This window comes from Ictalurus furcatus, chromosome 14 (assembly GCF_023375685.1).
Source record: "Ictalurus furcatus strain D&B chromosome 14, Billie_1.0, whole genome shotgun sequence".
Classification (NCBI taxonomy): Eukaryota; Metazoa; Chordata; class Actinopteri; order Siluriformes; family Ictaluridae; genus Ictalurus; species Ictalurus furcatus.
In genome coordinates, this window is record NC_071268.1 from 14,686,646 (window position 1) to 14,713,606 (window position 26,961).

At 37.8% G+C, this 26,961-nt stretch overlaps 2 protein-coding genes across 5 annotated transcripts; one reads left to right on the forward strand and one right to left on the reverse strand.

Annotated features, from left to right (window-relative positions):
• Positions 1–382: 382 nt before the first annotated feature.
• Positions 383–3,480, reverse strand: rag2 (recombination activating gene 2). Its single transcript, XM_053641379.1, has 2 exons — positions 3,392–3,480; positions 383–2,324 (listed from the first exon to the last, which is right to left on the reverse strand). The coding sequence occupies exon 2, from the start codon at positions 2,307–2,309 to the stop codon at positions 714–716; it is 1,596 nt and encodes a 531-aa protein (XP_053497354.1). The 5' UTR covers positions 2,310–2,324; positions 3,392–3,480; the 3' UTR covers positions 383–713.
• On the forward strand, positions 2,871–25,520 carry iftap (intraflagellar transport associated protein). Of its 4 annotated transcripts, XM_053641384.1 has the most exons (8): positions 5,615–5,815; positions 6,222–6,300; positions 9,199–9,335; positions 9,459–9,556; positions 19,806–19,848; positions 24,443–24,582; positions 24,866–24,979; positions 25,117–25,520. In XM_053641384.1, the coding sequence occupies exons 3-7, from the start codon at positions 9,209–9,211 to the stop codon at positions 24,974–24,976; spliced, it is 519 nt and encodes a 172-aa protein (XP_053497359.1). In that variant the 5' UTR covers positions 5,615–5,815; positions 6,222–6,300; positions 9,199–9,208; the 3' UTR covers positions 24,977–24,979; positions 25,117–25,520. The 4 variants fall into 4 exon arrangements, with proteins under 4 accessions (XP_053497357.1, XP_053497356.1, XP_053497359.1 ...); XM_053641382.1 differs by lacking the exons at positions 5,615–5,815; positions 6,222–6,300 and adding an exon at positions 2,871–2,910; XM_053641381.1 differs by lacking the exons at positions 5,615–5,815; positions 6,222–6,300 and adding an exon at positions 2,917–4,857.
• The last annotated feature ends 1,441 nt before the right edge of the window (positions 25,521–26,961 follow it).

Below are 26,961 nucleotides of genomic sequence, written 5' to 3' on the forward strand. Positions count from 1 at the left end.
TCAAGTGAATTACAAATAATTACAAAACAGACTTAAGTCCAGTGAGAAAATTTTTAGCCTTTGTTCATTTACTGTAGGAATGGCTTTTAGTTGAGTGGTAGCCTACTCTGAGCACTACTTTACTGCTTTAAATGATGGATAATGTTGTTTAAAATCTCAAGTCTCAGATTTTGTGTCTGTGCCTTATAGTATCTACCTTTTATTTATATGTCATAATATGAAGCAAAACACTTTTATCCATAATGTATACTCAGTTGCAATTCCATTGAGCTTTCTACTCCATTTTTCTTTCTTATGAGAACATCTTTGTAAATAAACATATATTCATTGATCTTGTTCAGAATTTAAGAGATGTGTCACTTTTAAGCAGAGGCTGAAACTAGTTTGGGAAAAGCCTTAAAATGTATTGTAATAAAGTAAATATTCAATATCTGTTCCTTGAAGAATTGAAAAAGCATTTTGATATATTATTCTCAGATCTTAATACTATTAAACATGACAAGCCTGCACAATTGAAAAAATCTTTTTTTTTATTACAAACAATACATTTCCAAAATTTTCTTTTCAAAAAGTTGTATTATAATATCATTCTCCAAATAAAACTTTATTCCAGTACATTACAGCAGTAAAAAAAACACCAACTTACAACCATGTAGGTGCTCAACCTAGCATTTAGCTCTAAAATAACCTTAACTGAATTAAGTATGAACAACTCAGTCAAAAAGTCTTCTGAAGAAACTCTTCTTAACTGGAGTCATTTTCAGGGTTATGGGAGCTTTGCGGTGCATTGGCTTCATTGGGACTCTCTTCAGAGGCATTATCTTGCGTGGAGGAGTCAGTTCCTGCTGGGCAAGGCCTCCATGGTCTAAGCAATAGTACTTGCTGTTATCCCGAGAGAGGCGTAGCAGTAGATTCTCTGATAGCTCCATACACTGAGCGTGGACCCAATGTCCACCTTCACCTCTGGAACAGAAGATCATGGCTGGTCTGGTGAGCTCAGTGGAGTAGAAGGGCTCCCAGGTGTTGATGTCTACCTGACATGTGAGGCAGCACTTGATCCAGTAACCAGACTGAGATTCATCCTCCTCATCTTCCTCATTGTAGGTGTCTCCCTCTCCATCACTGCTGTACTCCATCTCATGGGGGTCACGCCCAAAATACAGTTCTTCTGAATCTTCTAGAGGTGCTGAATCCTCAAAATCAGTAGAATCTTGACTGCATGTCTGCGTTGGATTCTCTCTGTCTCCCTCCTGGTGGAAGCTTAACTGGTAAAAGTAATAGGCATCTGTAGGTGTGGGATTTGTCCCTGATGGTACAACAATTAATGCATTCCCTTTTTCTAGGGTTCCACCAAACCAGGTGCGGCTTTGGCTGATCTCACCGCTCCACTCAGGAGGCTCTCTGGGCTCCATGCGGATCCCGACATCATCTAGTGCAACGTAGGTGCACAGCATTCTCTTCTGGGAATCTGACTGGTAACCACCAAGAATAATGTATTCATGAGCAGGGCCTATGGGAGTTGCAATGGCACTTGTGATGGAGAGACCATCATTAAGCATCTCACAGGAGAGTAATGGCCTGCCTAAAAGAAGCTCTACACGCAGCCTGAACAGGCGAGGTGGTCGGCAGTCTGTTGAGGCAATGTGGCCACCCAAGAAGTAGACACTGTCCTCTCTTGCCAGTGCCAGGTGGAACGACTGGCCATCAGTGAGTTCTGGGAGGGTGTGTGCTGAGCAGCAGCCAAACTCCAGATCAATGAGGTAAATCTGAGGTGGACAGTCCACCATGCAGTTCCAGTTCTCTGTGGTTCTCTCAGAAGGACGCATGTAGGATCTGCCACCAAACAGAACACAGGCAGTTTTCCCTCTGCTGTGGACTACACTAAGGGTGTGGCCATATCGCGCTTCCGGAAGTTCACCAACCAACTCTTTCTCCTGGCATCTCAGTATGACCTTCCGATTACATGCACGGTTGTCAACACTAAGCATGTAGAGGCTTGAGGACAGCTCGTTGTTGGGTGTTCGACCTCCATGAATGAGGTAACACTCAGGGTTTTCATTGTGAGGCTCTACGTGAACAATTGCTGCGTAACGCAGAGGTGGGAGATAGCAAGAATTGTTGGAGAATGAGATGGCACGCAACTTGAGCTCCCCATGTTTGATGCGTACACCAAAGATGCCTGTGGGGCAGGAACGTTTAGGCCATCCTTTCTGACCAAAAAGATAAGCATCACCTTCTAGATGCAATAAGGAGCAGCCAGGCTGTAGAAGATTTGCACAGTTTATGGAAGTCAGGTGCTGCAAGGACATTTTTTCTGTAGAGAGCTGTAGGATTGAATGAGAAATACTCATTAATAATCAGTAACTGTAGCAGTAACATATTACCATATTAAATTTACCCATAAATGTAACTTTTCCAGTTGTTAAAATATCATAATATGAATATCATTTAATATTGAGTAATAGCAAACAATTAGACATTATAGTGTACTTTTTAAACTATACGCCATTTTAGTGTGTCTCTTACAGCCAAAAAATCTGCTTATTACACCAGTGCTTCCAAAATTAAAATTTTTAATATAGTTTTTCTGTAAACATTATTATAATGATTACAAATTAATATTTAATAAGAACTAGAAAAAAATACCAACTTTTAGAAATGTGAGTTAATCTGTGATCTGCTCAAACTGAAATAGTGTCGAAATAAGATACAACATCTGCTAAACAATTCATCAAAAATGATGGAACATTTGTTTGAAATTGTTTCCTGGGACACTACAAACTGATGCACCATCGCGCCTTAAATGTTGTAGTTCTTTCAGCCTTCTTTTTCTCGAAGCTGGAGTTTAGACGCATCGTTACCCAGCATGCATTGCGAAACGCGGTGCTTCTGAAAAACATATGCTTGTTGGTAGGTTGGCTGTTCTCTCAGCAAGTGTTTGGTATTGTGTGTTAATGTCTATTAATTTATTTATCCAGAAAATGTAAAATAATAAAATAGCATAAATTAAGCACTTAACAAAGGAGTTGAATTAGATACCGTTTGAACTGGAGCATAGTTAGCATGTTAGCAAGCGTAGCAACATCACAAACCGACAAGAAAACTTTACATAGGGTTTACATACGCTCTTCCGTTAAAGATATGCTTTCATCAGTTACCTTTAGTATTTGTACCAACAGCGAATATTATTTTTGACATTTAAATTATTATCCCTAATAAACCACAAAACCTTTATCCACGTATATCGTGTTTATGAAGTTATTAGCGAGATTTCCAACAGACGTCCGAAATAAAATTTAATCTACTTTAATTCCCTTAATAGATCTTGTGAAATATACATATATACATCAGACACGGAGCCTATAGTTCACTCCTGGTCACGTGTTCTTACCTCTGACAGTGTAATCTTCAAGCTCTTAAAAAAGAGAATGTAAATGAAATCTCCAAAGTGTGCTTCAGTAGTAGTAGTTCATAAAGTATGTGTTTAAAGTATGCAGTATAGCTATCTACCTAATTGTTAGTTTTGAGTGATGAAGAGCTGTGGAGCTTGTGAAGCTTGGTTGATTCTGATCAGAGTTTAATATTGAGGTCAACCGCCTGTGACTGTTAGCTTCAGCAGGTGGCTGAGCAAAACATCATCACATAAGGAACATGTTTAAATGAAAACAAGCTTGAAGCTAGTTATAAAAAATTAAATGTAAGAGTGTAGATATAGCTGTGTAAATGATAAGACAGATTTACAATAATAATGCAATAATAACAATGAGAACTTATAAGATAAACTAAGTTTTTTTTTTTTTTTTTTAAACTGCAGAATCTTCTTACTGTACTCCCTGACAGGCAACTCATTTCATGGTAATCCCATAAAGATGTGTATCTTAACTGAATTTCAGTGTTATCGGCACTATTGAATTACATAAAGTCTGTGACCGAATTATACACACATTGCATGTCGGACTGAATCTAGTGTGAGACTTGTGTATGTTCAGCATCGACTATGGGAAATGATCACTAACTTGATAAATTAGTCAATTTAGTTCTGTTATATTTATAAGATAAAACAAACTTTTTATGAATCCCTCATTGAGAAATCACAATGTGATGGTAAGAATATAACACGTGAAAGGTCAGATAAATAAATATGACTGTAGTAGTGTCAATATAGCAAGAATACAAAAAGAATGTTAGCAGTATGAAATGTCAGAAAATGTGCAAAAATAAAAATAAATGTGCTGGTGCAGTATATCAGATCGTCCATATTGAAAAATACAAATGAGTGACTGCAGCATGAAACAGACCTATATTAATGGATAATGAGAGTTTATTTAAAAAAATAAGAGTACCAATTAAAAAAAAAAAAAAAATTTAGTGCAATAAAAAAGGAGCGTCCTCTCACATTCAGCTGCTTTTATTTCCAGCAAATTTCTTAACATGTGTACATATTTGTATTAACATACATATTTCACAGACATTTGGGGAACAGAATTGTAATAATGAGTCCCTGAACAAAGGATGGGTCAATATCAAAAGTAACAGTAAGTATATGGTGTAGCCACCAGCTGCTTTAAAGTACTACAGTACATCTCATCCTCATGGACTGCACCAGATTTGTCAGTTCTTGCTGTGAGATATTACCCCACTCTTCCACCAAGCCATTTACAAGTTCTCGAACACGTCTGGGTGGGACGGGGGCATGTTTATATGTAATTTTCCACTGCAAGGACCATCAGGTGTCCTTCCTGTCTCCCTGTATCACGGTCTTAGGCGTCTTACATTACAGACATTGCAGTTTATTGCTCTGGCCACATCTGCAGTCCTCATGCCTTCCTGCAGCAGGCCTATGGCATGTTCACGCAGGTAAGCAGGAACCCTAGACATCTTTCTTCTGGTGTTTTTCAGAGTCAGTGGAAAAGTCTCTTTAGTGTCCTAAGTTATTGTAACTGTGACCTTAATTGCCTGCTGCCTGCCACCTGTAAATTGTTCATGTCTTAAGGACTGTCCCACAGGTACATGTGCAATAATTGTTTATAGTTCACTGAATAAGCATGAAAAACATTGTTTAAATCCTTTCCAATAAAGATCTGTAAAGCTTATTTCAATTTGACAAAATTATCTTTAAAATACGGTCACCTGAAAAAGGGGCATTTCTTTTTTTGCTGCGTATATTTTACAACTTATGTTCCATATGTTTAAAAAGTGCAAAGGTAAAGTGCTGCCTAAGGCAGATGTATTCAAACTGTGGAGATGGAATTGCCGGGAAAGGGGTGGTGAGGGATGAGGTGGAAAATAGCAAAGAATTGCATATTTACAGTGCCCTCCACTAATATTGGCACACTTGGTAAATATGAGCAAAGAAGGATTGTCTTGTGAAACATTGTCTTTATTGTTTTGATCTTTTGTTAAAAAAATTCACAAAACTACTCTGCTGTCATGGATATCAAGCAACTGCAAACACAACTCACATGTTTATATATATATATATATATATATATATATATATATATATATATATATATATATATATATAAAATGTGTGTGTGTGTGTTAAATATAGGTGTGCAACAATTATTGGCACCCTTTTAGTCAATACTTTGTGCTACCTCCCTTTTCCAAGATAACAGCTGTGGGTCTTGTCCTATAATGCCTGATGAGGTTGGCAAGGGATCTGAGACCATTCCTCCATACAGAATCTCTCCAGATCCTTCAAATTTCGAGGTCCATGCTGGTGGCCTCTCCTCTTCAGTTCACCCCACAGGTTTTCTATGGGTTTCAAGTCAGGGGACTGGGATGGCCATGGCAGAATCTTGATTTTGTGGTCAGTAAACCATTTTTATGTGGATTTCAATGTATGTTTTGGATCATTGTCCTGTTGGAAGATCCAACCACGGCCCATTTTAAGCTTTCTGGCAGAGGCAGTCAGGTTTTCATTTAATATCTGTTGATATTGAGTCCATGACTGAGTCCTGCTTCTTCTTCTGTATCGGAGTATTATTGAGCTGGTTCTTATGTATGGTGCCATTTGTTTTTTTTCTATATGCTAAGTTACCAATAAGAACAAACTCTTGAAGATAACTAATTTAGCAAGGAAAAATTATTGGTATTCCCAGCCCTAATTTATTGGAATATGTCATTTCATATATGCTCTGGAAGGCACATAAAATTTTAAATGATCCAGACCACCCACTTTATCAATATTTCAACCCCCTTTCTTCTGGCCGCAGGTATAGACTACCCATGTGCAGAAAGGCCAGCTATGGTAGGAGTTTTTTTCCTATGGCTGTACGAGCGTTAAACGCATAGGTAATCAGCCATTGTGATGCCATCTTATGTTCTGGCAATTGTTGTATGATCCTGATGTTTTCTTTTTGTTCCCTTCTCCCCTCTATGTCTGTGATTGTTTTTGATGGTTAATATGTATGGTGGTGTTTGTTTTTCTATGCACCCACGGTGGAAACAAATTTCCTCTTTGAGTACAAATATTATCTATCTATCTATCTATCTATCTATCTATATGTCTGTCTATCTTGCCATGTATCAATGTATATGACTTACCTATTATAAAATAATTATGCGTTTAACATAAGTTAACTATATTTAATTAGGGATTATTCTGAAAAATGGTAAAAAAAAATGCACTTTCTTTTTTTGGTGCTTGTGAGTTGTGGTGTAAATTCTCAGAAAACTGGGACTCAGGGAAAATGTTTGAATACATAAGGCTATAGTGTGATAGTTTATTAGTGACTGTACAGTTTTAATATTGAATGAATACAGGTACAGTGGTTGGATTGCTCACTTTTCATCCCTGAATGAGCAGAAAAGTAGTAAGAGAGCTTGAAATGATCCAGAGGGACTAAGAGTTTGAGAAAGTGGGTAACAGCTGTTTTGAGGTAATTAGTATAATGTTTTTGTGTGTTTAGGAGCTTGTGTATGTGTTTTTGCCTGCATATGAGTGTGTGTGTGTTTGGGGGAATGATCATGTGCAAAACAAAGCGCTGTAACCACTAGTGCCTGGAAGAGCGTTAGTGCTCAAAAACACAAACATTTGAGCACCTGTGTCTCAGAGCTGCTGCTGAGTCGCATAGCAAAAGAGAGTGGCTTAATTGACTCCTCAGTGCCGGGTTCAGGAAAACATGATTCCTCTGGCTTCTTAATCAGCTGTGGAAATGTATTTTAAATGTGTTTAAACTGCGTATACCATCATAACCCAGTCTTGCTGTGTAGCGTGAGCCGGCATTCATCTGTCTTCAAAGCAAGAAGGCACATTGCGACTCTGAAGGTGACAAACTCTCAGTGAGTGGGATGTAGAATAGAACAGCGCAGGCCCGAGGCCATACTGCTGAATTGTATTTATTAATTAATAGCACAAGATAATTACACTGTAGTGTGCCACCTGTTTCCATCCCTTGGAATGGTACACTGGCCTCCACCTTAAGGAAGATTTTGAAAAATGACAGGGTGACCTCTCTGTCAGTAATGTGGTTGTGCCACAGGGGACTGTTTTGGCACCTTTACTTTTTACGCCTCTGACTTTCAGTATGATACCGGGGCATGCCATCTTCAGAAATTTTCAGATGACCCTGAGGTCATGGGATGTGATAGCTCTGTGGTTAAGACGTTGGTCTACTGCTCAGAAGGTCGTGAATTCAAACCCCAGCACTGCTGCCACTGTTGGGCCCTTGAAAAAGGCCCTCAACCCTCAACTACTTAGATGTATAATTGTGATAAATGTAAGTTGCTCCGGATAAGAGCGTCTGCCAAAAATGCCATAAATATAAAAATTTAAAATCTATAAGTGAAGGAAAGGAAGAAGAGTATAGGAGTGTGGTGGAAAGCTTTATGGACTGGTGCAAGCAGAACCGTCTCCATCTTAACACAAACAAAGCTAAGATGGTGATTGATTTTAGGAGATCTAAACATGCAGTGTCTCTCATCAGAATTAATGGTGAAGAGATTCAGATAGTCACCTCCTATAAATATTTGGGAGTGCACTTGGACAACAAATTTATCTGGGCCACTAACACTGAGATGATGGAAACGGCTCTGGCCTTTTTTGTATTTTTTTTTTTTAAGGAGGCTGAGATCTTTTGGAGTTCAGGGGGAAATGCTCCATTCCTTTTTATGAGTCTGTTGTGGCGGCAGTGCTTTTCTATGCTCTTGTGTTCTGGGGAAATGGAACCAGGATCAGTGATCAGCTCTGTTTTGGCGACTAGTCTTGACCTGCTGGAGATGGTGATGGATAGGAGAATGCTGGCCAAACTCTGTCATTTTGTGTGAAACTGCTCACCCTTTAAGTAGTATCGTTGGTGCACAGGAGAGTACATAGCAGGAGGTTGATTCCACCTTGGTGTAAGAAGGAGAGATATTTTAGGTATTTTATTCCTACAGCAGTTAGGCTGTGCAACTGCACTGTTATTTGAAGTATGTGTGGAATAATCTGGATATGTATATGTATATGCATTTCTATGGTTAGATGTGTGTGTGTATGTACACATATGTGTGTGCGTGTGTAGGGATGTATATGGGTATGTATAGCATGCGTATATGTGTATTTGTACTTCTGTTGAGACATGAATGGACACTATTTATTTTTATTATTTTTAGTTATTTACTATAATATCTCTTAAACAATACATTGGAATATTTTGCTTGGATTAAGTGATTGAGGGGCATTGTTTGATGGTACGAGTTTTTTTGCTAATTAGGTAATTGCACTGTATTTTATAATTGATAATATTCAGATTATTGTGTTTATTGACTCACTGTATTGTGTATTATTGTCTTGTGGTTTTGTTTTTCAGTTATTGCTGCTGTAATACCTTAATTTCCCCTTGGGGATTAATAAAGGAAGTCTAAGATGTTCCAAAGATCATTTTGCGTCATCGTTCATTATATTTTGATGCCACTGTAATCGTCTCCTCTCTCTGCTAATCGTAATTGAACTGAAATAATAAGTTCACCTTAATCAGGGCTAATATGGCTATAATGTGTATTATGTGATTAAGTGACCTAACAAGTAGTGCAGTCTAACTCTCTAATCATCTGTCTCACTTTATTATTTCTGCACCCACATCTGCTTCCCTACATATAAATTGCCACTGGGTTGGTTTATTGTATGCAGTTTGAAAGATAGTGATTTTTAAAAGATTTTGCTTTCTCTTTGGTATTGAAATTTCCTGTCTCTGTCTGTTGTCCTTGTAGGTTTGGCGAGATGCCTGGTTTACAAGATGGTTCAGATGCCGTTCCTCAATCCATGATGGCAGCTCTTGAACTGTTCTGTAACTTACCAGAGCAATCATATGAGCACTTCCTGTCCACCTTCACACACCTGAGCACAGGTCAGTCACTATAGATACCTCTCATGTAGAAAACTATCACACCAAAATAGTACATAAATAAACATGTTGTACAGTATTTCATAATTAGTAGTCTTCTTGTCTCTGCTTTATTCTCTGTTATAGAGAATGTGACTGCTGGGTGTTTGAAAGTTCCTGAAGAAGAAAACAAAACTGATCTTGTAGAGCTGGACAGAAGAGACGACGTGAACGTGGACAGAAAGGTGAATGCGTGAATAGAGCATGCAGAGATCAGGAGACACTTTCATGATGAACAATTACAATATTTAAGTGTGCAACTGTAGTGACACATTTGAAAACCTTTGTGTTAAATTATACTCGTAGTATACTGTATATTTATTCAGTAACATTATTTAACAAGGAAGAGGAGGGGAAATTAAACATTTGATTATTCGATATTTTAAATTATATTTTATGTAGCTGATCTACCTTTTTCTGTAAATAGATCTAGAATCAAGTAAATATACATTATATTTTATAAAATTATGCATGTGGTATGTAAGGTATAAAACAAGCCATGGTGTACAGTTATTAGTAAATAATTAACAATGTTGTGGTTACCAGCCTATAGTTATTTTCCAACATCATCATGTCCTGAAATGTTTCATAATTCTCTGTTTAAGTTGTTACTACAGAAACAGTAACATTGGAACAAGCGCATTAATATAAACCTGCAATAATAAACTACTGTCAGAGCCATGTTGCTATAGAAAATTAATGAGCACCTTCTGACCAATCAGAATCGAGAATTCAGTAGTGCTGTGTTATAACGTGACATAGTTTATCATGGTATCAAAATTATATAAACATGCACTATATGACCAAAAGTATGTGGACACCTGACCATCACACCCATATGTGGTTCTTCCACAAACTGTTGTTACTACAAAGTTGGAAGCACACAGTTGTATAGAATGTCTTTGTATGGTGTAGCATTAAGATTTCCCTTAACTGGAAGTGAGGGGCCCATACCTGTATCATCATGACAATGCTCCTGTGCACAAAGCAAGGTCCATAAACACATGGTTTGCCAATTTTGGAGTGGAAGAACTCCAGTGGCCTGAACAGAGCCCTGACCTCAACCCCACTGAACACCTTTGGGATGAAGTGGTACTCAGACTGAACCCCAGGCCTCTTCGCCCTCCTCCCTAGTGCAGGGTTTGAACAAGGTGTTTGAAGTGCTTGAACTGCTTGAATTTGGCTTTTTGAAATTTATGTACTGGAAAACCGTGAAAGTAGCCATTTTTTAAATCTAGTGGTGCTTAAAAAGTGCTTGAATTTTAAAAAGTCAATAAATACGAAATTACTAAATACTTTAAAGTGTTTGTTTTCGATAGAACATGAATATAATACTTTCACTCAATATATGAAACCCCGTTGCAGCCCCTCCCCCTCCCTCTCCTTCCACTATTCGCTTACACATTTTGACAGAGACAGCTGTGGTCCACTTTTCAGACTCCTTTAGTAAATTTTTGGACAAACCTTAGCTACTTTGTAGAAGTGAGTGGCCAGTACTGCCCCGTGAGCGTGAGGTCCTGCTTTCCCACCGCAGGTACACCTATCTATGCGGCTACTCTGTACAGTGAGTGGCAGAGGGAGAAGAACACATTAAGTGTGAGAGAAAAAATAAGAGACATTCTATCACTTCTAACATCCATCACGTCGCACATCATAAACAATGTTAGCATCTGTTCATTTTAATTGTAGGAGAAAACTTTATAACTATTTTCTATGGACGCTATTTTCGTCTTCCGGGTTTAAAATCTACATCGTGTTACACGTCACAGGCAGTGACATGGCAATGTGCTATAGTACTTCGATGACACTTGTCTGTCTTTTAATTATTCATGACAGCACATGGTGCTTTTCCATCCCTTCAAAGGAGGTATGTGTCTAATTTTTAACCGGAAGAGTTTTACTTGCCTTTTGCTCTAATTAAACTGCTTAAAACTCCACGGCCCGCCGTCGTCCCATCTCATTGTTAAGTGCAAATCTATGCTTGGTGTCCAACTGGTTTTTGCAAAATAGCAGTAATCTACTTAGCGGTTTTCTGTTTAATTGTTTGATTCAGCTATGCATACATTTCATACAGCCGACAGTCACTTTTGGATATAAAACTTTGATGCATGGACACTGCATTAGACAATGGATTCTACTCTCACCAGTTACCTCCGGAGATTATCAGAACACCACACTCAGGCACGTCAGCCAATTCGACAGTAGCAGGTGTTCATGGCGAGACCATAAACAAAGACTGGGCAAACGAGGAGGCCAGTGTGCTAAGCTAAAGGCTGACCCTCATCGACCTGCACTACCTAGCTTATTTCTAGATAATGTAAGGTCTCTGGCGAACAAGATTGACGAACTACGGCTATGGATAAATCAGGAAATACTTATGGACTGTAATGTTGTGATTCTTATGTTGTGGAACTTGGCTCAATGGCTGCACTCCAAACAGCACAATGGAGCTTGAGGGACACAACTTTTTCAGAGCTGACAGAACAGCAGTGGACACTGAACAGCAGAGGAGGAGGTGTTGGCATCTGTGTAAATAAAGGTTGGTGTACAGGCACTGTTGTTACAAAGACACATTGCTCTGTTGATGTTGAGTAACTCATTATTAAGTGTAGACCCTTCAATCTACCACATGAGCTTATATGTGCCATAATCGCTGCTGTGTATGTCCCCCCCCGGAGGCTAATGCTAAGCTAGCAATGAAAGAACTTGGGGTTAGCATTAGCAAGCTACAAACAGAACATCCAGACGGTGCTTTTATTATTGCTGGTGATTTCAATCACGATCAAGGATTGCACTTCCCAGATTTTTTCTAAATGCCTCCTGTCCCACAAGAGGTGACAATACTTTGGATCATGTCTACACTAATGTGACTGAGCTAATAAAGTCATCATCCTCCCCAACCCTGGTCAATCTAATCACCGATATCTGCCGCTACTCCTGATGTACACCCCCATCGTGAAACGTGTTAAAACAATTTATAGTGTGTATAGAAACACGTTTATACATTTATAATAATAATAATGATTGTATATGTACATTTATATGTATACAATTATACAAAATTACAATTAATCTAATATATGTAACAGGGCATTCAGTTACTTTTAATGGGAAAAACAGACGGTAGTGAATGTATTTCATTGTACTTTAACTTTGCCAGCTTTAAAAATCTTATAATTCCTCACACTTTACCCCTGATTTTTAGAGAGAGTCGGCATGGGCCACTGACAGATGACAGTTGCTCGCACCCCTCTTGCGTCCCTGCCTTGCCACGCCCACTCCCCTCCCTTCTTCTCACAGCCATCCATGCCCATTTAAGTTGCATTTTTCAAAAAGATTGTGAGGTAGACTTGAGCTGAAAGAGGGGGATTTCATGACTGTTTAAATAGTGTAGCTTTTCCAGTAATGAGTTTTTTAAAAAGAGTAGCGATGTAGCACAACCAATCGTTATTTTTTTTTTTGTCCAGTTACAACAGTCCTCTTCATTGCATATCTGCTGTGCCTCCTTGCTTCACACGAATTAAGAGCCTCATTGTAACTCGCATGAATAGGAAGAGACCACAGTTTGTTACATGATGCATGGGGCAGGTAAATGATAATATCATAATAAATTAACACTATAAACACTAGTTTGTTCTCTGATACAGATAATATTACTGGCGCTTTATTGTTAATAGGCAACGCAACACAATGTTTACATTTACTTACAAATAAAATAAAATAAATCAATAAGTTTCAAGAGAAAAGATCCTGTCTTACCTTATTACTTGTTAGTATTTCCACGATTCATTAATCAGTGGTAAAAAAAAAAAAAAAAGATTATTGCATGTATTATTATTGGCCTATCAGAAGTATTGATTATTCATCCTTATTATCCATTATGGAGCAGGTGATGGTGTCTGATTCCAATAATGAGAGAGCCAATTACCTGTAGCCTTATTTGTCAAAGTTCATGTGCCTTAAGGAATCAAATATTAAATCTTTGTACAGTATTTGAGCACAAAGAGTAGGAAAGAAGCAAACAGATGTAAAGGACTGACACTAGGCAGAATGTAAATACGATGCAGTGATGTAATGAAATGCTAATTAGTGCATGATGTCACCTAGCGACATTTAGCGAATTTCTGTTGAAAGTTGTTGGTATATTGACGTTATGGTGAAGACAAAGCAATGCATGGGAAATGCAAATTTTTTCCAGCATGGCTGGAAAAGGTGCCATATAAAAATTGGTTGTGTTTTTAAAAATTGTTTGTTTATTTATTTATTTAATTTTTCATTATAAAAGAAAAAATAAAGAATATGTTTGAATGACAGCTCTTGTATAGGCCCTTGAAAACAAACCAAAAAAGTTGTGCTTGAAAAGTCCTTGAAAGTCCTGGAATTTTATCATGAAGCATCTGTTTGAACCCCGCTAGTGCTCTTGTGGCTGAATAAGCACAAATCCCCGCAGCCATGTTCCAAAATCCAGTGGAAAGCCTTCCCAGAAGAGTGGAGGTTGTTATATCAGCAATTTGGATTTTGTGCAAAAAGCATATATGAGTGTGATGGCCAGGTGTCCACAAACTTTCTCAGTGTTTTTGGCTAAATGATCAAGCATTGTGGGAGACTGATAGTAAAGCATGTTGTTCACTTGCCAGGGCAATGACAGAGGGAAAAACAGCCTCTATAAACTCTGGGTTTAAATATTTACAATGTATTTGTTGTGTCTGCACATTTATTTTACCATTTAATTTGCAGTTTTTCTAGTTAATATTGTGCTAATAAAATATTCTGGTGCCGATGCTTTGTCTTCAAGGCATTTAATAGCGGCAGGTAGGGCTGCACAATTAATCGAATATTGATCGCAATTATGATTTTGACTGCCCATGATTACATGAAAATGATAGACTGCGATATTGACTTTTAAAGTTCATCTTCCACTAATTGAAAACTCAGCTGCATATCAAATCAAGTGCTTCCTAAACTTACAGCCAATCACCATAGAGTGGCACAGGGATGACGTCATTTTGTACGCCAACCCGGAAACGAGTTTGCACGAGTTAGCCCTTCCTGTTCCATCCCAAAGTCAATTGGTTTTTTTAATGGGATTTTGGTTAAAACCCTGAAATAAGGTCTGTGGTGAACACATATTTTCACATTTTATTCTACGACATAAAATACGCCAGTAAAACCCCACTCATGATTTAAAACAAAAAACTTTTACATGTATTGAAAAAGGTGGTTGCTAACTGTCATGTAATGAGGGTTTAGGATGGGTGGAAGTGCAGATAAGAGCTTTATTGAAGAGAGGCAGACAAATCCAAAACATGAGACAATAGCGTGGTCAAAAACAGGCAACCGGTCAGACGATCGGCAAACGGATATAAACAAGGCTAAACAAGAATCGGACAACGAGGTCGAGAACAGGAGCTGTGAAACTATGAACAAACACTTGGCACACAGAAAACCTACGCAATACTTTGCGTCGAACAATGAGACACGAGTGGTTTAAATGACAAACGTAATTAAGGGTGAACACAAAACAGCTGAGACTAATGATGACATATAAGGGAACAACCAGTGACAATACAGGGGCAGAGACAGGACAGAAATCATAACACATGCACATGTAGAAAGTAAACAAAGTCAATGTCACTAAAAGAGTGCGCTGCATGCGCCAGCGCTTGCGCGAGGGGAAATCATGACACTAACAAGTTGCTAAATGGCACTACAGAGGTTGTCAGGGACATTAAATGTAATCACGCCGAACAGGAAAAAAACTTTGCAGATAAACTGGTTCAGGTGTGCTGTGCACAATTCCTTAAAAAAAAAAATACATAAATAAAAATTTACTCTGTAGATGAATCTTCATCCATATATATATATATATATATATATATATATATATATATATATATATATATATATATATATATATATATATATATATATATATATGGATGAAGATTCATCTACAGAGTAAATCCATATTATGGAAAATGTTTAAAATCAAGTTTGGAAAAGTTCTTGGAAGCTTGGTGATGGTGACGCTGAAGTCGAGAGACCGTGGTGTAGTTTGTTTATAGCATACTGTTAGATGTTTATTTCTGGTGATTGTATTTAGGCTTCAACTTCATAAAAGTTGTGTTCATTTGTGAAAATTATCTTGATTGACAAAACGTGTTAGTATTGTAATCTTTTGTTGATCACAGAGCTTATTTTTTGCAATAATTCAAAAGTCTATGGGGAAATCCTATTGGATTTTGTCGAGGGAACCATAGTTAAGCAAACTTCCAGGTTCCGGTGCAAAATGACGTCATCCTTGCGTCACCGCTCTATTGGGTGATTTGGCTGCATCTCTAATCCTGTAAACACTGTTATTGCCTTTTCTGCATATGCCTGACTTGTTTTCATTTGGTTGCATATTGTTATATTTGATGCATATTTTCATTTGGTTGATGGCATTTTTATTTTTACTTATCCTATATTTTGGGTACTATGTACTATTTATATTTTGCTTCTACGAGATGATGCTCTTTAAGGACCAGTCTAATTTGATGCAAAAATTTGTACATTAACGTAGCACAACATGGAGGTGAAAGCAGCGGTCTGTTTATTTAAATGTGAAAGTGCAATAAAAATATGTTGCCCCTAAAATCAATGAATAATCATGATCTCAGTATTGATAATCGTGATTATCATTTTGGCCATAATCGTGCAGCCCTAGCAGCAGGTAGCTTTAGTTTTAGATACTATATTTGATTTTTGCTCACACCTTAACTGGGTATCTCGACTTTCTGTAATATTGGTTTACAATCATGAGATCAACCATGTTTATTCAGCTGTAAGCATCTAATGTTGCAAAATGTCTGTTTCCATTTATTTAAATAGTTTTATTGTCTGCTGCATGCTCAGGAATATGAATGTGAGTGACTCTTGTGGTTAATTGACACCACTGTGTGTACGACAGAAATAAATTTGAGATTCCTCAGGCTACAGAGTTAGAAGAGTCCAGGCCTGGAATTAAACATCATCATACAGTGCAATATGATGACAAGCAATAGATTGACAATATTGTGTGTCATACTGAGACATAAAGCATTATTTATTCATTCATTAACCTTCATCATATAAACAGGGAAGACATGCAAAACTCAGACAGTAACTCGAGCTGAGAATTGAACCAGGGACCCTGGAGCTATGAGGCATCAATGTTATTTTGGTGCCCATTAAACATTGAACAGTGCAAATGGCTTGCTCTGCTTATGTACACTGGAGGAGGACATGTGGTTAAGAAAACTAATAAGACACTGTCCTGCAGGTCTGTGATGTAGCTGCTCTGGTACTATTTGCCGAACAGCATCAACGAGAAGAACTTCTAATTGGTCTGCTCCTGATATTCTTGCGATGACACTGTGTGACTTTTACTGTCATACTGAGGACAGTTTCTACAGTAGCTGTAGAAGCTGTGAAAAGTTCAGGAAGACAGATTAGCTTATTGAATCTTTCTAGGGAGTAGCATATATGGACAAGGTGAGGTCCTTTTGAGATATAAATCTGCTACCTGAAGTTGGCAGCCATTTCAGTGGCAGACCTGCAAAAGCAGGGAATAGTTTGTCTGCTTTCTCCTAAAGTCAACAACAAATTAATTGATTATCTGAACATTTAAGGACAGAATATTGTCGGTGTGCCAGGTGGTAAGAAGATCAAGTTTGTCCTTGTAAGCTGAATATCAGCACCATGACAGCAGTGTCCTAAGAGAACCTCATGACATTGTTGGCACTGTTGTAATGAATGACTAGAAAGTACAGGACCTGGGAGTTCATGTGAGGAATTTGCATTTGATTTGGGGTTAAATTAATTTGCAGTGGGATGGACAAAAGAACAAACAAGCAAACAAAAAAGCAAGAGCAAAACACAGAGAGACCACAGTGAGGACTGCAGGACTACAGATCTACTTACAGAACCTCAGTCAAATCCTTTTCAAATTCAACATCTAATTTCCTTTTGCCTATTCTGTCTTTATGTACACACACACACACACACACACACACACACGCACACACACGCTCCAGCACTTTCAGAAAACGGACCACCTCCAGCAATTAATGACTTCCTCCTGATGTGTGTATGGTTCTTGTGTGACTGAAAGGTACCCAAGACCCCTTGCCGTGTTATATATTGATCTCTCCAGGGTTCTGGTTTACAGGACATCAACTGATGTCAATACCACACTGTACTTACAGTGCTAGACATGTCAATGCAGAGAAAGCTGGTGCCATATTTAGCTGTTGGAACCAGAATGAGATAAACCTGTTCAATAACAACCTGTTCAACAATCTCAGTGGTGCAGCACCATTTATGGAATGAGCAAAGGAATAAAAAGGAAGTAAAGGAATAGTAAAGGAATGCTATTGATTTATGATTATATGTGCATGTTTAGCTCATATTGAGTGCAGTAACACTTACTGAGACTTCTGTATTAACAAGTTATCAGATGAACTTTATCACAGATAGTGGATGTGAGCATGTAAAGATATAATGTAATCTTTGTATTGTGCAGTGCTGTTGAATCAACTGTTAATAGTGTCTTTGTTGTATTTCCTTTGGTGCCTTTTTTGTTGTCAGTTTGAACGGAACAAAAGCTTTTCAAAATGCAACATCTAGAAGATCTGTTATCTATTTTCCACATGCTAACCATTTTCACTGTGATCACCAACTGTTAAATATCTTTTAATACATTTAGAAACTGTGAGTCATTATCTCCCCTAACACACTCATATATATTTAGAATTGGTATGCATTTAATAAAAAAAAAAAAGTTATCTAATATTCTTCACACACAACTTGCTTGATCTGTTTGTAAATGATAGAAGATGATATGAGTTTTATTCAGCAGGATTATTAATGCCATCTTACCCTGTACACAAAACACCTACACAAGTGTACACACTTACACAACATTCTGTAGCACATCCATCAATGCAAAGAAACCATCACACAGCAAAGGACACTGACATGGCAGTGACATTATAGTGTGTGGTGCTGTACATACTTATACATACTGTACATGACAGTATAAACAGAAATGAAAGACTAAGAATGATAACTCTGTTATTGCAGAGTGTGTTTTCAGTGGACAGACTCTAGACACTTTAGATTGAAGGTAAAGACAGTATCTTGTCTCACACACACACACACACACACACACACACACACACACACATCCATCTGTCATAGCTAAATAGGCATAGTAAGTGTGTTTACACCTTAATAATATGATAATAATCAGATTAAGTATCAAGATACTCTAAAGATTTCTAAAATTAAAGTAAGGCTTTTGTCTGATTTTAAAGCAATCTGGTAAAGCCACTTGGATTTAATCAGGATACCCAGTGCATGTAAACAGTTAAACAGATATCTGTTGTTTTCTGTGTGGAAACTTGGAGGAAAATAAAAAGATTGTTTCCATAGAGTCACAAGTGCTCAACAAGAAATTCTATATGATGGATTAAAATTGTTTGTATACCAAAGTGCTATTGAATGCTCAGTTCTGTTTGCTCAGAAGGTTTTGATTACTTTTCTGTAACAGTGCAACGCTGGCAGTAGGTCTGGCTGCAAGGTTTATATTAATGCATTTGTTCTAATATGTTATAGTTTCTGTATTTACATGTTATAGTTTATATGTTATAGTTTCTGTATTTACAAGATGGAAAGACACTATGCATGATCAGATTTTAAAAAATATGTAATGGGCTACTTGTAGTAAGCACTATGATGCATTTCTGTTTTAAAATTGTGTGGTTCTTGAGTTTCAGGTGGCACTCTTTATATTCATCAGCACTGTTTGCCCTTCCTAACACATTCAGAATTATTGTCTGCTGTAAGGTATTTAAGACCAAGTGTTTTCAAAGACAAATGAAGAAATTTCATGAGCACTGCTGTGCCCCTCCCTGCACAACGTCTCTAAACTTCCACAGCTTCCAATCTCAGAGTGATCTCAAAGTGAACATTTCTACCATACGAAGGGCCATAGCAGGCATCCATCCTATTTCTATACTGCTTATCCTACACAGGGTCGCAGGGATCCTGGAGCCTATCCCAGGGGACTCAGGGCATAAGGCGGAGGACATCCTGGACGGGGTGCCAACCCACTAGAAGGCATAACTGCACCCACATTATCACACCCACTCACACACTATGGACAATTTAGAGATGCTAATCTACTTGCCATTGGCCTTTGAAAGAACGGATAAAGCATTCAGACAATTTCTTCCTGCACTTCCGGTTTTAAGGAGAGTAAGGGAGGCGTAATAATGTGCAATCAGGAACTGTGGCACTGATGAAAGCTTAGCTGGATGGTGTGTGGTTTTTTTAAAAGTGATTTTGCAGTAATGCATGCTAAACAGTTAAAAAAATTTTTTAAAAAGTTTTAATATATCTTATTTTCAACAGGTTGACGCAGAGGATGAGACTGAATACTTTCATAACACAGAAGGTAAATTATAGTTTATCTTAAGATGTGTGCAATACATCACAATATGTTGTATTAAAAATAGGAATGCTAATTTATTCAGGAACAAGAAGTGTGTACATTAATCTTGATGTTTTACTTAGGGCAGGCTGGATATCATTAAGTTGTCCATCAAACGCACTGTGCCATAGATTTAATTTGAATGGGCTTATGCAGATTTTATTCAAGAAATGTGTTTTGGATATTCAAAGATATGCTGCTTGGCACTGCAATAGAGTGATCATATACAGTAATTGCATAGGCAGTAATGTGTACATATAAAAAGCATTGGTTAACCTTACATTTATTATGGTTTATTGAGAATCGTGTGTGCACTATTTTGGTAATTAGGGCCTCCAGCCATCCGATTTAAATGTATTACTATTTATTATGCATATTCAGTCCCTGCTAATTATGAGTGACTGGTCTGTTGGCCTGTTCTTAGACAAGAGGGTAGCAGCTTTACTGGCATGCTTTAATATGCTCACCGAGCAGGCCTATAATGAGAGAGAACACGCATCAGCCTGGCTATTCATCTCCATGAGCCTCTGCTTTAGTGCTAATGACCTCTAATTAAAGAAAGCTGGGCCACAGAAACTCTCCACAGAAGCCATGCATGTAGAGTAAGCTCATAGTGAGGATGATGCTCAGTGCACACAGACGTAGGTTTCTCTAGGATGTTATGGTAAAAGATAGGGATAAGAGTCAGGGAATATTAAAAGATGATATCAGTCTGTGTGAAAACCACAAGGTGTGGCATTTTGGATGTCAGTCAAAGGCAGTGACTATCAGGAAAATAGTCTGAACTCCACACTAATTAGTATGAGTAATTATGCAGCTACTGTGATATGTAAAATATCAGAAATATCAGAGAGATTGAGAGATAAAGAGAGAGAGAGAATGAATGCATGCAGAGCTCAGCCTGACACAGAACACTGTGTAATTATCCTTATGGCAGGTTTCAGTGACACATGGCTGGCGTACAGATCCTATACCAGTTTGGGAAGTAGGTGCCCTGTCAAGCTTCTGGGCCAGTTGGAGCAAGACTCCAAGAATGTGCATAGGCTGTATTTGCTTCCTCCAGCTGTTTATGGGCAATGAATACTTTATGAGAAGACCTAACAGCAGCTTTTCTGATTCATTAATAGAATGAAGATTCTTCCCCTGTTGTTTTATTCTGATTGTTAATGACTTTGCTTTTGTGATGCTGCATTATCAATACAAGCAGCCCAGAGAAGGGAAATGTGGATATAACCAACCAATGTTTATGTACCCAAGGGTCGCACACACACACACACAGATGCTTGCTTCACTCTCAGGAAAAAATATGACATTCACTGGGTGAGTAATTAGCTTTAATTATGCTTTAATTAAGATCAGCATTGCTTACACTCCTGCCAAGCATTTTCACACAGCAGCGCACACACGTCCAGACACACATAGATGTGCTGAGAGGGAGTGCAACAGGATGAGAGGATGGCTTGTGTATGTGATGTGTCAGAGTGAAATTTTCATTGCCGCTTAATGCAGATACAGCATTTTTAAATAGAATTCTGCACATATAAAGTATACTCATTTGATAATGGTTGTCAGTATCTCAATAGTCCTGCTATAAAACCTCAACATTACTTCAAAAGATGATCAAAAGATGAATATGTGATGATGGATCAGAATTTCAGCTTTCATTTGCATCTAGATGTGTTAAACAACTTAGAATATGGTCAGGATCACACAATTTTTAGGTGAGCAAAAGTATTGGAACAGATTTTAAATGTCTTAAAGTAAATAACACTTAATATTTGGTTGCATATCCCTTGCTTGTGATAACTGTATCAAGCTGACCACCCACTGAAATCAAAAGCATTCTTCTTTTGTGATGCTTCAGGACTCTACGGGAACAATTTCTTTTAGGAGCAGTTGTGCTCCTAATTACAGAAATTTAGGAGCACAGTCAAAAACTTTAGGAGCACGGTTGAAGTTTAGGTTTTTATTTTATTTTATAGATGGTAACGTTAATGTGCCACAATATAACACACAAGTAGGCATGAGAAAACTTGAGCTTGTAAATTATGACAGAATTAAGGAACATAATGTGAGCCATTGCAAATTAATTTACCTTCTGATAAACTAAATGTAATATTTTCATTTAATTTTACAGGCTGTATGCAAAAACAAACAAACAAAAAAAAACGTTGACTTGTTCCACCTTGTAAACAAATACAAAAAACTTCAATGTTCAGTCTTTGAAGTCTGCTCCTCATAAATATATTTAAAGCTACACTATTAGCCATTTTCCACTGTCATGGTTCTGGGCTGGAACCAATTCTCGAACCACTCTGCGTATATTGTGTTTATATCCGAATAATCTCATATAAGATGTGATTGGGTGAGTTCATTTATCCGTCAGATGCAAAGCGCTTTAGTTTAATGGTGTTCATTAGGAGTGCACTGATCAGGATTTTTACGACCGATACCGATCCAGATACCAATCTTTTTTTTTTTTTTGGCTAAAGCTTTAATCAGGAGGTCTGTCATAAACAGTTAAATGTAAGCTCTCTGCTCATGGTCACTGTTAATTGAATTAAAATAATAGCAATGAGAAATACTGTTGGTTAATTGATAAATAAACAAGCATAAAATATTTATTTTTAAATGTCTTAAACAATAAAGAGTCCTAATTAAAAGTAGACTAACACAAGCATGATCCCTATTAGGAAAAAGGCTAATAGCCTTCTAAGGAAATAGCGAACTAAGCTTAATGTCAAATTGATATTAAATGAAACCCATAGTAATTAAACATTACTTCATTTCTCATTTTATTTATAGTTTATGAAGTTATTATAATATCTATTTTTTATTAAATGATTTATTATAACTAAGCACATCTTCTGTCTTTACATTTTATTAGTTTTTTTGTTTGTTTATCAGTTGTTCCTTTTAGATCGGATCCCCCAGTACAGTGTTGCCATGTCTGCTGATAATATTGTGTTTTTTGGGTGATTATATCAAAACATGGAAACTGGAGTTGGCTTTTCTAGTGATATCTGGCAACCGTGAGTTTAAGTCTATTGGAGTTGGTGAAGGGAGAGCGGCAGCGTACTGTATGTTTGCAGACTGAACAGTTACTACTCTTGATTATGATTGGTGAGGAATTATTTAATAAAGAAGTCTGAATTAAAACCCCCCTGTAGCGTTAGAATTATTATTAATTTATTCACGCCCGATGCTGCTTTGCTACACAAGCAGGTCACAGTCGCAGGTTCAGGTCATTTTGCGTGATAAATAAAAGATGGCAGTTTGTGAGATCGGCAAGTTGAGAGTAGCAGATGATGTCCAGTGTTACTCTTGTCATCATAATGGCTGCTTTGCAGTATTTACACACTTGTTCGGTTGACTGAGGTGATGAAAAGCAGTGTGAAAGTAACTGTAGATGCATTTTGGAGTTGTAGTTTTTATTCTGATCGTATTGTACAACTCCGAGCTCACGCTTTGGGTTTCCAAGCATGCTGCATGCTACAGCACCGTGCTCGGAAACCTGAAGCACGAGCTCGATGTGCGAGTGCATGCTTTTCGGCTTTCAGTGACACTGACTTTGTTTACTGTCTTCATGTGCATTTGTTATGTTTTATGTCCTGTCTCCGCCCCTGTATTTTCACTGGTTGTTTCCCGTATGTGTCATCATTAGTCTCAGCTGTTTTGTGGTCACCCTTGATTACGTTTGTCATTTAAACCCCTCGTGTCTCTTTGCACTTTGCGTAGTATTACGTGAGTTTTCCGTTTTACCAAGCCTTTGTTCCGCGTTTCATGTGTTATAGTTTTGATCTTGTTCTTGCCCTTGTTCTTCGATTCTGTTTTGCCTACTTTATGCCCGTTTGCTGATTGCCTGACCTATTGCCTGTTTTTGACCATGCTATTGTCTCATGTTTTGGATTTGTCTGCCTGCTTCTCTTTAATAAACCTCTTATCTGCATTTGCATCCATCCGCGCCTCCAATACGTGACACTCAGACTCTGAGCAGATGAGATTTATCTGTTTTGAATCTGATGGATTCTTTATCCATTTGTATTTAAATATCTCATTGCTGATATTTTTAAGGCAAGACATGCCATTTCACTAATCAGAATAGAGAGGGTAAATAAAATGTAAAATATATGAAGGTCTGTGAAAACTCTCCCCTTTCTGATGTCTATAGCCCTGTAGCTAGTCTTCAGTCCACTGAGCTACCTTCAGCTAAATAATTTACACAAATGCATGTGATTAGATAAACCACAGCAGAGCTGAACTATATTTTTCATTTCTCCATATGTTTATTCACTTTGTTACAGTAGTTTTTCAAGCACTCGGTTAGTTTAGCTAAAATACTTTGCTGGGTCTTCATCGGAAACTGCCAGTTGTTGACTACTCCCTTGCTCAGTGCTCATTTTTAGTGTCTTTCTAACACTTATTTATTTTGTTGAATATGCTTGCTTTCTTGTAAATACAAATTTAACATTTGTGTGTGTTTTAAGCAACTCAACTTTTCATAATGATATGCATATGCACATGCAGTAGGTTATTAATGTTGTCCTCTTCCTGTAAGATGTGTGTGTGCTTCCTGGTGAGGTTGAGGAAGATTTGCCAGCCCACACTCCTGTTTTCTGTCACCGCACACAGCTTGAGCTCTCCTCTACTGATATGGACTATAGGGGACCCACTCGACCCAGCAATACAGACAGTCAGGTATACAAACTATTAATCACTTATGACTCTCTAAATTCATATGTTCCTTTAGAGTTACTAACTTTTAGAGTTATACACTCTCACATCAATCTGATAATAGGCTTTCATCAGATAGTCAGTAGCACTGAAGTGAAATGGCAATTTAACTAAATTGATTCAAACCGTTTGAATTGGGTTCAAGCAATGTAATTTAGTTAATTCCATAAACATGCAGTGAAATTGGAGCAAAGCTTGTGTTTCATTTTCAAATTTGCAGAGCTGTGACATCATTTTCTCTCCCCAGAGTGAAACTGAGGAGGTTGTGCCTTTCAGTCTGGATGACACCTTCGATTATGACAATGTTGCACTGTCTCACAAGTATCCTGTCAAATCCAGCAACTGTGGATCATCATGACTTGTAAGTGCCCACACTTTGACAGAATTTGGATCAAATGTAACAGCTCCATAGTTGCCAAGTAAATGATAAAAAAGTGAGAATCATTAAAATATTTACAATGCATATTAAATGAGAAGACTTTGTGCTGTGTTTTTCAGCACACTGAACTGTGGCAAATCTTTCCCGGATGTCCTTTTTTTTAAAGAAAAGTTCCCAACAACCATACAGCCTATAAATGGAAGCAGTTGAGGTTTAAAGTGTTGCTGCCTTAATCCTGTGTATTAGCACAGGGCATTTTCAACAAAAACCATCTGTGCATAAAAAGGCCCAGGGCACTGCAAACAACCAGAGAACAACAGCAACGTCACATGTCTGTATACGAGAAACTGTAGCTGCTTCTTTGGGCGACCCACTGAGTACACTCTTGGGAGAGCAATTAAGTACATGCCATTACAGGATGCATCATACTGTGCTTTATTCGCTGGAACAAAACGCTTTAATATTTTTTTTCTGTTTTCCCTTTGTAAGCATTTGAAAACCAGATTAAAAGCCATGTATTTTAGTCTATGACTCAAAGTTGCCCTTTTATTCCTGGTTTTGCTTTTTATGACATTTTAAAGAAATTATAAAAATGTCTGTTATTGAGTAGTATGTGTTATTTCACAATATGTTCTGTAATTTATCCACCCTTACATACGTGGCTTTTTTCCCCCTTTAACCTTTTAGAGTATTTGAGAGGTGTCAGGAATTCAAGTAAGGTAGCTGAACTATGACTGTTAATTTACTTCTCTAAAACATTAAGAAGATTGTGTGCATATTTCAGCTGCCTGCTCTGTCTGTGGCTGTGCATTTTTAATGCCCTTTGCCGTCATCTCGCATTTAATTGGTGGGTGGAAGTGTTGGAACATGCCAGAAAGGAACAAGACCTTTTCAGCAAAGAGACACTCTGTTACACAGTTTGAAATCAGACATGTTAGTAGAAAAATAGCTGAGATGAATAGCTGAGACTATTTGCAGTGTTATGCCTGTGTAGTGCAAAGCTGGAATATTGCCATCGTCGTTATCATACCTTAATTTGTATCGATGAACTTGCATGAATAACGTGTCTGAAAAAAGTCCTTCATCAGATGTGCAAGCAAAGTGCAGAGCTGTAGGATCTGAAAGGGGTTGATCATCAAAATGATTTATTAGCTGTTGTCAAAATATGACATTCATTCCATAGATTTCCAAAGTTCTGTGAGTGTAGATGAGGTTTTTCCTCAAGTTCTCTTAATTCATTGCTCATAATTCTATGTTCATGGCTGTTGAAGTGTCTCGCCACTGGAAAGGAGAAATCCCTCATTCTGATGGTAGAAATCTGCTCAACAAAATGATCAGCCAGTCTTTTTTCAAACTGATTGCATCTCTTACAGGGAAGATTATAAAAACTCCTGTGGTGATGGATGAAGAGTGATGGGTCAATACTGATCATTGGCTGGCCATTTAATTGACCATTTAATTAAAAAATAATGTGATCTCAGTGACTGCTGATCACCTGGAATTTTCACACATTTATTTCCCCACACCATTCGTGTGAAACTCTAGAGACTGTTGTGCTTGAAAATCCTAGGAAATTAGCTTTTCTTTTTTTAAACACAAGATCACATTTTTATACCAACCTGATGGTTGATGTGAACATTAACTGAAGCTCTTAACCTGTTTCTGCATGAATTTCTACATTGCACTGTTGTCACATGATAGTCTAATTGAATAATTGCATGAATGAGCAGGAGTAAAGGTGACACAACATGTTGAACCTTGAGGCAGATGGGCTCAGCAGAACACCACACCGGGTTTCACTCCTGTCAGGCAAGAACAGGAACCTGAGGCTACAGTGGGCACAGGCTCAACGAAACTGGACATATGAAGACTGGAAAATGTTGTCTGGTCTGCTTTCTGCTGTGATTTGCAGGTGTTAGGGTCAGAAATTTAATCAATGACATGAATCCATGGGTCCAACCTGC

Coding starts and splice junctions, on each gene's coding strand:
- rag2 (XM_053641379.1), bottom strand. CDS start 2,309: ATGTCCTTGCAGCACCTGACTTCCATAAACTGTGCAAATCTTCTACAG.
- iftap (XM_053641381.1), top strand. CDS start 4,694: ATGTTTATATGTAATTTTCCACTGCAAGGACCATCAGGTGTCCTTCCT. Junction 4,858..9,198: donor CCTATGGCATGTTCACGCAG/GTAAGCAGGAAC, acceptor TTGTCCTTGTAG/GTTTGGCGAGATGCCTGGTT. Junction 24,583..24,865: donor CCAGCAATACAGACAGTCAG/GTATACAAACTA, acceptor TTCTCTCCCCAG/AGTGAAACTGAGGAGGTTGT.